The sequence below is a fragment of the Pteropus alecto genome, unplaced genomic scaffold (genome assembly GCF_000325575.1).
Source record: "Pteropus alecto unplaced genomic scaffold, ASM32557v1 scaffold30, whole genome shotgun sequence".
Lineage (NCBI taxonomy): Eukaryota > Metazoa > Chordata > Mammalia > Chiroptera > Pteropodidae > Pteropus > Pteropus alecto.
The window spans coordinates 2,639,539-2,650,805 of NW_006429782.1; the positions used below are offsets into that span (position 1 = coordinate 2,639,539).

The 11,267-nt window shown below is 57.0% G+C and overlaps 1 protein-coding gene across 1 annotated transcript in view; it reads left to right on the top strand.

The window, feature by feature from the left end:
* The window catches only part of CHAF1A (chromatin assembly factor 1 subunit A), a 23,418-nt gene extending 12,728 nt beyond the window's left edge, over positions 1 to 10,690 (top strand). Inside the window, exons 8-15 of the mRNA XM_006904111.3 lie at positions 1,349 to 1,575; positions 2,007 to 2,175; positions 2,304 to 2,384; positions 2,875 to 2,967; positions 4,135 to 4,387; positions 4,949 to 5,439; positions 9,545 to 9,641; positions 10,220 to 10,690. Coding sequence (XP_006904173.1) covers positions 1,349 to 1,575; positions 2,007 to 2,175; positions 2,304 to 2,384; positions 2,875 to 2,967; positions 4,135 to 4,387; positions 4,949 to 5,439; positions 9,545 to 9,641; positions 10,220 to 10,320 — 1,512 coding nt within the window. The 3' untranslated portion in view covers positions 10,321 to 10,690. The remainder of the gene's footprint in view (positions 1 to 1,348; positions 1,576 to 2,006; positions 2,176 to 2,303; positions 2,385 to 2,874; positions 2,968 to 4,134; positions 4,388 to 4,948; positions 5,440 to 9,544; positions 9,642 to 10,219) is intronic.
* Positions 10,691 to 11,267: the final 577 nt, after the last annotated feature.

Genomic DNA, 11,267 nt, shown 5'->3' on the forward strand with positions numbered 1-11,267 from the left:
AGGGTTTGTATTAGCCAACTGGGAAGGAAAAAAAAAAAAAAAGGATATCCTTGTTTCACTTTACATTTTTTCTTGACGCTTAGTGCAATTGAATATCTTTTGTGTTTGTTTGCCATTTATTTCTTTATAGGCTTGGCTTTTTGTTCCGATCTCTGGGACTTATCTGTGTAGCCAGGATTTTCATCCTTGGTGATATACACATAGATTCTTTCAGCACGTCGACTTGCCTTTTGACTCGTTCATTTATGGTGTGTCTTTCGTTGTAATTTTTTGTTTTAATGTCGACATTTTTATTATTTTATCGCAATGGGCTTTTGGTTGAAAGCCCTGTGTGTCCTATGGTTATAGATAGATACATTCTAATTTTTTTGAGGTTTTTTTTGTTTGTTTTTTAGCTTAGGTTTTGCTTTTCTTATCTAGTCTCGTACCCTAGCTGGGATTCTCCGTGCCCATGGCGTGGGGCGTGGCCCTTTTCCCACGTGGGTGCCCGATGTCCCCAGCGCCCGTTCGTTCATGAGAACCATCCGCTGGTTCTTGGCTGTGTTGGCATCACTGAGGAGCTTTAAAAAACACGGGCCTGGACCCCATCCCAGTGTGGGCATCGGGATTGCTGACAGTCCCCGGCCGACCCCGTCATGGGGCCACAGTGAGGGCTGCCAGCCTCAGCTGTTCTTTCCTCGCTGAGGTGAAAGGCTGGCTTTCCTCCTGAGCTTGATGGACGTAGACTCTCCTGCCGCCTCCCCGTGTCGTTCTCATGGGCTGCCAGGTTGCGATCTACTGCCACAGGCATTAAAGATGCTGCAGGAGCCTGAGCAGGGAGGTCAAACCGGCCAGAATTCACAGTGGGTGCCTCTTGGGACACATGCCAGTGTTTCAGGTTCACAGCTGTCAGTGTCGAAAGTCACCTTGTGTCATAACTGTGGCTCTCTGCAAGCAGGTCACTCTCTAGGCCTCGGTTTTCTCACCTGGGAGCTCAGGTCTTATTGTCATCTTTCTCTTTTCTTTCTTTCTGGGCAAAGTCAGGTTTGTTGAGGTATAATTTACAGTAAACCCCGCTCTCTCCAGGAGTACTGTTGAATGACTTTTGACAGTGTAGGAGGTCACGCGGCCACCGCCGTAGTCAAGATCCAGAGTTTCCGTCACCCGAGACAGCTCCCTTAGAGCTAGTCCCCTACTGCCCCACCAGCTTCTGGCCACCACCACTGTCCCTGAGGTTTTGCCTTTTTCAGAAACCCGCGTTGGTGGCACCACACACGTCCCCTTTGACCCGGCGTGCTGGGGCGTCCCCTGGCCTCCCGTGTGCAGGGCCCACCGCCCGGCGCGCCGTCACTTCTCTCCTGCGTTTCAGACCCTGGCCGGCTCCTGCGGGAAGTTCGCCCCTTTTGAAATTAAAGAGAACATGGTCCTCGCCCCTCGCTGTCGGACTGCCTTTGACCAAGAGCTCCTGCATCAGTTAGACCAGCTCCTGCTGCAGCAGAAGGGCGACGTCTCCTTCCTGAAAGATCTGAAGGGCCGGCGGCCCCTCCGGTCCGGACCCACTGTGGTTTCTAACCGCGGTGCGGACATTTTTAACAGGTCAGCGTCTCTTCTGTGGGTGAAGCGCAGTTGGCCGAGCTCTGGGTTCCGGCCGCTGCTGGCCCGCTCGGGCCTTGGCCAGGCGCCTGCCTCCCAGGTCATGGGCCCTGGCTTCGGCACTTCGGCCAGCTTCTCTTCTGATTCCGTGAGCCTCCGAAATCTCCCGGCTGCGCCCCTGGAGCTCAGGCTGCCTGTCTGGCCTCCTGGTCTCTCCACGCGGGGCGCTGCCCTGTTCCTGCGACTTCACTTTTCCCCGCACCCCCGCTTCCCTGCGTGGCACAGGCCGGCCGCACGGTGGCAGTCTGTGTCCCGCTGCTGCTGCTCTGGTGGCCCGCCGCGTGAAGCATTGGTGGCCTGCTTCCCTGGGAGGGCCGGGGGTGAGGGAACACGTCACCGGGAGGTGCGTTGCTGAGCGCGGTCCTTGTCCCCAGTGACGTGGTGATTGTGGAGAGCAGCAAGGTAGACGGCGTTCCCGAAAGGAAGAAGTTCGGCAGGATGAAGCTCCTGCAGTTCTCAGAGAATCACCGACCGGCATACTGGGGAACGTGGAACAAGAAGACGACGGTCATCCACCCGAAGGACCCCTGGGCCCAGGACAGGGTGAGCGCGCAGGCGCAAGGGCGCGTCTCTGCGTTTCCTTCCTGGCCTGCCTGCACTGGTCTCTTGGGTTCTCCTAGTGCTCCAGCCCTTAGGGCTGGTGGTGACGCAGTGTGCGACTGTTTTCTCAGAAGCTCCTGGACTATGAGGTGGACAGTGATGACGAATGGGAAGAGGAGGAGCCTGGAGAGTCTCTCTCCCACAGCGAAGGGGTGAGCGCAGACCAGGAACAGTATGGGTTCCGCCACGGGCCCGCAGCGCTCTGGGCCAGGCTCCTGGGCCAGGCTCACCACACAGCTTCTGTGTCACCTGCAGAGCTGTCTGAGGATGTCGGCCAGGGGTTCGCATCTGCTTTTCCGGCTTATTTGGTGACACTGACCCATGTGGCAGCTGTGGGTTATAACCAAACAGTGTCGCCCCTTCTGGATGGGCACATGTGCGTCTGGGGGCTCCCAGGGCCCCTCCATGCCCTCCTGCCTTGCTGGCCAGCTTCACTCATTTGTGTTCGGCCTGCCCCCGCCCCCACTGCACGTAATGGATTGATTAGTGGGGTTTTAGCCAAGCCTCATGCTGTCCATAGGGACAACAGAATAGTAAGTGGCTTTTTTTTCCCCTTAGAAGTTCACAGATTTAAATTTTTAATGGAGCATATATCCTGTTTCCACGTATGTTTCCACATACTTTATTTTTTCCTTTTTTGAGGATGATGATGATGAAGTAGGAGACGATGAAGACGAGGATGATGGTTTTTTCGTGCCCCATGGGTACTTGTCCGAGGATGAGGGAGTCACCGAGGTGAGTGGGTACACAAGAAAGCAGTCGGCCCGGAGGAGCGCTCAGCCAGGCCGGAGCTTGGTGGCTGCTGACCTGGGGACGGTGCTTCTGCGGCCCTGCCCGCCCACAGCCGATCCCACGCATATTTCAGCACTCGTAGCCAGGAAGGCAGTCCCCAGCGTGTGGCTGTTTGCGGTCCCTGGGTCGGATCGCCACACCTTTTTTTTTTAACATTTGTTTAGCCAAAGTGTAATTAACATACAACAAAACATACGGATTTTAATTCTTTAGTTTGATGAGTTTGAACTATTGGCAACAGTTGTGAAACCACCACCTGAAATAAAACAGCAGTGGTCCCCAGCCTTTCTGGCACCAGGGGCCGGTGCTCTCACGAGAATCTAAGGCCTGACAATCCCAGGCGGGGCTGAGGCGGCGATGCTGGCGCTGGGGCTGCGAATGCAGATGGAGCTTTGCTCCCTCGCCTGCCGCTCACCTCCTGCTGTGCAGCCCGGTTCATAACAGGCCACGGACCAGGGGTTGGGGACCCCTTAAGTACAGAACTTGCCATCTTTCCAGAAGGTTCCCCTGATCCCCTTTGAGTTTACCCCACCAGCACCACCACCAACAGATGGTGGGTGGAACTTATGAGTAAGCCATTCTGAGGCTCGTGCGGCCTGTCGGTTGCAGTGTTTGGCCCGGGGGGAAATGGTGACAGGTTTGACACACTGGGGGGTGATACTCTCTCTGAGTCAGACCTGAAGCATGTGTGTTCCTTATGTGTTTCTGACCAAGGAGGCAGGTTGGTGTCTCGTTGCATGCTCGTGCCTGTGCTGGGTGATTTCAGGTTGCTATGACAGCCCCAAGATCACATGTTAACCTGAAAATCGAGAGTGGCATTAAGAGGCCTCTTCTCGTGCACCCGTGACTCGCCAGTCATGCCAGACAGGACAGATGCCTCTAAAACACCGACAGTGCTCACCACCGCTCCGTCTGAAACTGCACGTCGCCAACGATGTTAGGAGAGGAGCGAGTAGGGAGGTGGGGACTGAGGTTTCCACCGTGGCCCTGGCTGCGGGTCACCACCCGCAAGGGTTCTCTCCTCTTGTCCCTGAGGCGCGGGCCGACAATGCCTGGGTGGAGGGCAGCGGGGACCCTGAGTAAGCATCTATCTGCTCCCTCACCTGCAAGGAGTGTGCCGACCCCGAGAACCACAAGGTTCGCCAGAAGCTCAAGGCCAAGGAATGGGACGAGTTTCTAGCCAAGGGGAAGAGGTTCCGTGTGCTGCAGCCCATGAAGATTGGCTGCGTCTGGGCAGCGGACAGGGATGGTGGCGCCGACCTGAAGGTGCTGCAGCAGTTCACGGCATGCCTCCTGGAGACGGTGCCCTCCGAGGAGGAGCAGACGCCCAAGGCCTCCAGGAGAGAGAAGAGGGACCAGCACAGTGAGTGCTGGCCTGAGGAAGGGGCGGAAGGGGCGGGCTCCCAGCTGGTCCGAGGCCCCGGCAGTCCAGGGCCACAGGCAGGAGACTTGTTAGGCGAGTGGATTAATAGTTCAGAAGTTCGACCAGTCACAAAAGCCAGTGCTCGCGGGGTACCCCGTTCCTTCTCTGATGCCCACAACAGCAGGACGAGGTCGCCCGTGTACTTACCCCGCTTCACCGGCAGGGACACAGGTCCAGAGTGTCTGGCCCAGGGTCGGTCACATCCTTAGCTCGTGCCTCCTCTTCAAAGCTGGGCAGGACCCCTGACTCAGAAAGAGAGCACAGTGGCCACCACTAAGGAAAAACACGCGTAGAGTTCACCATGACACTATCTGTGCGAATCTACCCTGTGAGATTCGGGCTTGACAGTCCCTTCTGGAGCAAGTTCTTGTGTCTTAAATCTACCTTTGAAAGGCCACTCAAAGCAGACTGTCCCTCGATCTTGGTGACGGGTTGAGGAAGCATGTACGGTGTTTCCCCCGTGTCTTGACACCCACCCGTGTCCCCTCCTCTCCCCGCCAGTCTTGGCCCAGCTGCTCCCGCTGCTGCACGGAAACGTGAATGGGAGCAAAGTGATCATCCGGGAGTTCCAGGAGTGCTGCCGCCAAGGGCTGCTCAGCAAGGACACTGGCAGTCCGGAGAGCAGCGCCGCCAGCCCCCCCAGCCCTGGCTCTTCCCGCCCTCAGACGCCCACCACCGGCGAGGACACTGCCATCCCCTCCAAGGCCAGGCTCAAGCGAATCATTTCTGAGAACTCAGTGTACGAGAAGAGGCCTGACTTCCGGATGTGCTGGTACGTCCACCCCCATGTGCTGAAGAGCTTCGACCAGGAGCACCTGCCTGTGCCATGCCAGTGGAGTTATGTCACCATGGTGCCCTCGGCCACCAGGGAGGACAGTGGCAGCGTCCCTGCCGCAGGGTCCAGCCAGGGGACGCCCACCTCGCTGAAGAGGAAGTCGGCGGGCAGCATGTGCATCACTCAGTTCATGAAGAAGCGCAGGCACGATGGGCAGGTGAGAGGCGGGGCCCGGGGTGAGGGCAGGGCCCAGGGTGAGGGGCGGGGCATCCAGGGTAAATAGTTTTAGATTCACAGCAAAATTGAGTTAACAAAATTGTCCAGATTGAGAGGAAGGTACAGGGGTTTTCCATCTCACTCACCCCCTGGCCTGCACACACACAGCCTCCCCACTCTCAACATCCTTCATCAGAGTGGTACCCGAGTCACCGCTGATGAACCTGCGCTGACACATCATCATCTCCCGAAGTCCATAGTTGCTGCTAGGGTTCGCTCTTGGCCTTGCACATTCTGTGGGTTTGAGCCAATGTGTAATGACACGTGTCCACCATTGCAGCACCACGCAGAGTAGTGTCACTGCCGTGAAAGTCTTCTGTGCTCCGCCTGGTCATCCGTCCCTCCCCCAGCCCCTGGCACCCAGTGACCCTTTGCCACCTGTGCAGTTTCAGCTTTTCCGGAGTGTCGCACTGCGGGAATCCCACAGCGTGTGGGCTTCAGACCGGCCTCTCACGCTCGATCGTGTGCATTTGTTTCCTCTGTCTTCGTGGCTTCGTAGCCGCTCGGTTTCGGGCCCTCACGTCAGACTGGCCTCTCGCCGTTAGGTTTTGGCAGGGTGGTAAGAGCTGGCTTTCCTCCTCTCGGGCGGTGCCCCCTTCAGGAGGCGGTGCTGGGGGCGGTGCGCCTGTGCCAGGTGGGACGGAGAAGTGGTAGTAGGTGTTCACCCCGCACTCCCTGCTTCCGCCCACTGCCCCTCTGCGGGAGTTACTGTGCGGCTTAGGGCGCAGAGGCAAGAGAAGATGCTCCTGGAACATGTCTGGCCTTCCTAAACCTTCCACTCTCACAGCCACAGGGACCGGCAGAGTGGTCCAGTGTCAGCTGTTCCTGTCACTTCCCAGAGCCGCTGTCTGTGCGGGCCTGGGTGCGCAGCTGTGCCTGCCTGTGGATGCAGCTCGGTGCCATGGGGTGCCCCTGGGTGAGGAGACAGGGCAACCCACGAACACTTCCTTCCCTGGGCCTCGTCCAAAATGACGGCTTCATTAGATTCGTTAGGTGTTTGAGCCACAGAAGCTTTCGTGGTCGATCTCATTGTTAGCCCGTCTCACAAGGAACCTGCATGTGGCTATTCCGGTTGAAACCGGCTGGGGACCCCGATTTGAAAATGACTGGTGCTAGAGGACCCTCAGGCAGTTTTTGTGGGCCTCTGCCCTGTCAGCCCTCCCTCAGGGCACCCCTGTGCCCGCCGTCTGTCTTGTCGGGTTGGTGTGGAGTCCCGCACAGTCTCCTGTGGGGTCATAGCTGCGTTCCCGCGTCCATTCCCTTCGTACCCATTTGTGTTCGTAACCGGTGTTTCTCTGTGTGGGACCGCGGTTCTGCCCGTCACACCAGGTCTCCTCACACGCCAGGCACGGTGCTAGCACCTTGTGTGAATCCCTGTGCTTTATTGGTATGAGACGTCTCGTTTTCTAATTGAGCCTCCAGGAAAGAAAATGCAACAGGTCAGGCCGAGTGCACCCTCCTGGGTGACAGAAAGCGTGTGCCTGGGAGTCGGTGAAGCGGGTTTCACCCGAGATACACACGGTCACGTGGCCTCCGTTCCCTGATGCAGAAGCAGCGCCCAGGGAGGGGGTCAGAACTGTCAGATCTGGGTGTGCCGGCTCTGCGAGCCTGATGTCAGCGGGTCGGAAGGGCTACAGTCTGCATTTCAGAGCCCCTGCTCAGGGGGTCCTGTGGGAAGGGGCCGGGACCGCAGCGTGGGCCAGTGCAGTGGGCGCCACTTCCTTGGGGTGTCCTGGGAGCGGCCCATGGGCAGTCAGCTTCTCGCTGCTCTTCGGATCGCTCCCTGCTAAACAAACAGCACGGGGTCCTGAGGATCGTCCAGCCGAAGGTGACAGAGGCCCTGTGTTGTGGCGTAAACACACAGGCCTTTGTCTCCAGCAAGAAGGCCTGAGCTCGTGTGACGTCCTAGTCCAGCGGCTGAGTCCTCTCCCACTCCCTCCTTCCTTAGCCAGTGGCCCGGCCAGCAGGGTGAGTGAGGGTGGCTGAGCCCTCCCTGGGGAGACGGCCTGTTCAGCTGGAAGGGGATAATGACGTCCTAGTCCAGCGGTTGAGTCCTCTCCCACTCCCTCCTTCCTTAGCCGGTGGCCTGGCCAGCAGGGTGAGTGAGGGTGGCTGAGCCCTGGGGAGACGGCCTGTTCAGCTGGAAGGGGATACCCCAGCTGACTTCCACCTGTATCTTTCTGGCCAAAACGCTTTGGCACAGCCACTGTGAGCTTCAAGAGAGGCTGGGAAATGAAACCTGACCACCCTCTGCCCCCCAACGCAATTCCAGTTCTGTCTTGGGAGGGAGGGAATGCACGGGCACGCCTGCAGCAGGCCTGCTACTGCACGCCACCCACACAAAGTGGTGACTCGGCTACAACTAGGAGCGTGTGGAATGCTTCCCCCTACATCTTGGCAAAGTCGCTGGTATTTCTGCACCCCCGGGGGAAGTTGTAGCTCAACTATAAACGAATAAGTGCTTTAGAGTGAGTCAGGCTTTGTTAGTTTTGAGAATTTTAAAATCATTTAGAGTTCAAAATCGTAAAATCTTCTGGGTGTTACCTAGTGAGACGAACAGGTCGAGGTGGAGCTCCTACTCCCCCAACCAAGTATCTGTGGCCCCAGGGTGACTCAGTTTTATTTTAAAATGGGGACAGACTGAGTCTTATTTTTAAATGGGGACAGGTTCTGTTACCCCTTTCCAGTCAAATATATTCTGTCATCAAAACGAAACTAAAAGAACAGCGTGTCGCACAGTCGTGATTCTGCGATGCCAGATGTCTTCTGCTCTGCTGCGTGCCTCACACATCCTCCCTTCTCCGTCTCTGCATCCACTGCCTGCAGCAGTGATGGCGCGATGACAAGCGTTCCTGTCACGACAGGCTGCCGGCCGCCCAGCACGGCGGGACTCGGGGTGTCCGAAATTCCCGCTGTGGAATGTTTCATAGCCTGTCCTGTGCCTGGAAGGTTATGGATGGTGGTTCCTCTGCACTGCGTTTCCTGTTGCGGAGGCAGTGACCGGGGGAGGACGTAAAGAGATCTGTCTGTTCTGTTGGCATCATAGACCCAAACAAACATCCCCCAAATTCTCGTAAGCCAGAGCTGGGCTCTCTGCTCTTCTCGGCCAGTCGATTCTTTGAGAACAGATGGTCGGAAATTGCCCTCAGCACCCCACAGTGGCGACTGCTGCTTTTGATCTGGGGACTGTTCCTGTCTCAGTGATGCTCCACCCGCCGAGGAGTCTGGGCCTAAAGCGTATACACCAGGAACTGATGGGGCCGTGAACTTGAGCCCAGTCTGCCGACCAGCGCAGGCGCCCACTGTGCAAACTGGACAGTCTTACTGCTCTGTCGTCCCTTTTCCAGGCAAACGGAGATTTTTGTATCAGAGGAATTTCAAAGTGTTTTAAGAAGTAGCCTCCCCGTTGAAATAAGCCCGTCCCCGCCTCCTGTGCTGGTTCCCTTTGTTCACTTACAGAGTGTGAGCACCGTGCGCCTGGCTGATGTTTAATCAGTTGTCTTTCTGTCCCCTTCCACATTGTCTTTCTGTCCCCTCTGCCTAATGCCGGTGACAACGGCCCAAGAACCTTGTTAGAAATTCTACCCATAGTAGAGGCCTTCTGTCCCTGCTCCGTCCCTCCTGACCTCTGTCCACAGTTGCCCAGATAGTATCCTCACTGGCAAAACTGGTCTAAGCACAAATCGAGGGCTGGCAAGCCTCAGGCAGAGGAGACAGAGAAAGCACTGACTGACTTTTATTTCAGATAATAAACTCAGAAAGTACGTGTTTTATCCATATCTCTTTCAAAGCAAACCAGAAGCCCAGAATTGTTTCTAATTCAAAAAGGTTCACCAGTTATTTTTGGAATAAGGTAAACATGATGGTGGTCATTTTCAGAGATCTGAATTTAGTTCTTTGGCGAGAACTCCCCAAGGTTTCCTTTGCTCGTTGGCCAATCAGACAGACGCCTCCGGTTTGTTGCTAAAACTGGTAGAGGACGTCGAGAGTGTGGACGCACACTGGCCGGCCCCCTTGCTGACAGCCTGCGCCCCCTTGTCTGTCAGGTAGGAGCTGGGGACCTGGATGGCTTCCAGGCAGACACGGAGGAAGAGGAGGAAGAGGATGGTGACTGTGTGATGATGGACATCTCGGGTGTTGCGGGTGAGAATGGCCCCAGACCCTCATGCAGACCGTCCGCAGCAGGGGGAGGGGCGTGCGCCCTCTCGTGCATAGTGGGGGTTGGGCTAAAAGGCCCCGAAAGGCACTGGGCAGGGTGGGCGGTTGGTTCCGGTCCAGGCCCTCGAGGATCTGACTTGGTCTGAAAGCTACATTTATGAAACCAAAGGACCAAAGGTTGGTTGCTGCCAAGGTGGAGGGTGGACAGGTGGAATCAGGGAGGCGGGCAGGGGCCTGGCGCCGGTGAGGGCGCAGCCTCAGCCGACCTTCTCCAGGGACGAGGTGGGCAGCCCAAGGTCCGGCGGTTCTCAGCGGAGCCACCTGGCCTCTGTGCCATTTCCTCACCTTTCTCACGGGGCCTTCTCCCTTCCTGGGGGGTTAGCGAGGCAGGCTGAGATTTGGCTCTTCCGGTGAGTGAGCTGAGGGGACAGGGTGTGGGTGCTACAGCCGTGCCCCTCTAACCACAGTTACATGGGGGTCCCACCCCGAGAAGGCTCCCAGAGCAGTTTCAGGCCCCAGTGACGTGGGTGCAGCTGGCTAAAGCGCCCCCTCTCACCTTGCAGAGGTCCAGGACCCGTGCGAAACCACTGCCGGAGCTGGGGGGCCGGTGGGAATGGACACCAGTGAGAGCCCCACGCCCTCCAGCTCGCTCAGCCCCTCCTGAGCGCCCCGACTGGCTGGTGTACGTAGAATGGTTAGGGTTTTCTCAGATCCCTCAGATACTTGAACGTCCTTTGATTCCTGTGTAAAGAGCACTTTGTCCTGCTTTGCATTCCCCCCAGAGGGTCGGAAAGTATATAGGATGCTTGATTCATTCATTTTGATATTTGTAAAAATTTCCCCCCCAAAGCTGCATATTAATCTGCCCTGTAATAAAGCATTACCGCGGCGTGCTGGCCTGCACGGGGCAGGGCGTGCCCTGCAGACCCCGAGCGGGCGCTGTGAAGAAATGCTGTGAATGAATTGGAGCCCCGTGCTGTGGCGTGGGGCCAGGACCTGATATGGATGTGTATAAACTTATCGCCTGCTCCTCACCTGGTGTGTCTCATCTTTTTAACACCGTTTCTGTGGGCTGGCGGGTGTGTGCCTTCACCTGCAGCCCAAGCCTGGCACCCGTTTCTGCTGTGAAACCTCAGCCTCTGCCTCCCTGCTGACCTAGTTCAGGGCGAAGCTTCGTAGCAGGTGCATATGGCGGGTCAGTCCCTCCTGCCCCTTGGGAGGTGAGCGGGGCGTATTCTCTCATGGTCCTGAATCCTGGCTTCCAGATGGACTTCTGGGTCCAGCCACACCTCAGGGAGTGTTGAAATAAGGAGTGTGGAGGCAGCTGCGACGCCTGAGCCCTAGTCCCCAAAAGCCTGGAGCGGTCCCACGCTGGGGCAGTGATAGCCCCAGAGGCTCTGAGCACATGTTGAAGGCCTCAGGGAGCTGACATTTTGGCAGGAGGTCACGGATTCCGTCCGACTTGGACTCCTGTCCTGCTGACTCCTCGTGTGGTTTTTGTCCCTGCTGCCCCCACAGGGGAAGAGCCAGTAGGCAAAGCATTATGCAGACCAGTTCACAGCTGGACATAGCCAGACTGGGCGACACGACCTGTTGCTGGGTGGTGACCAA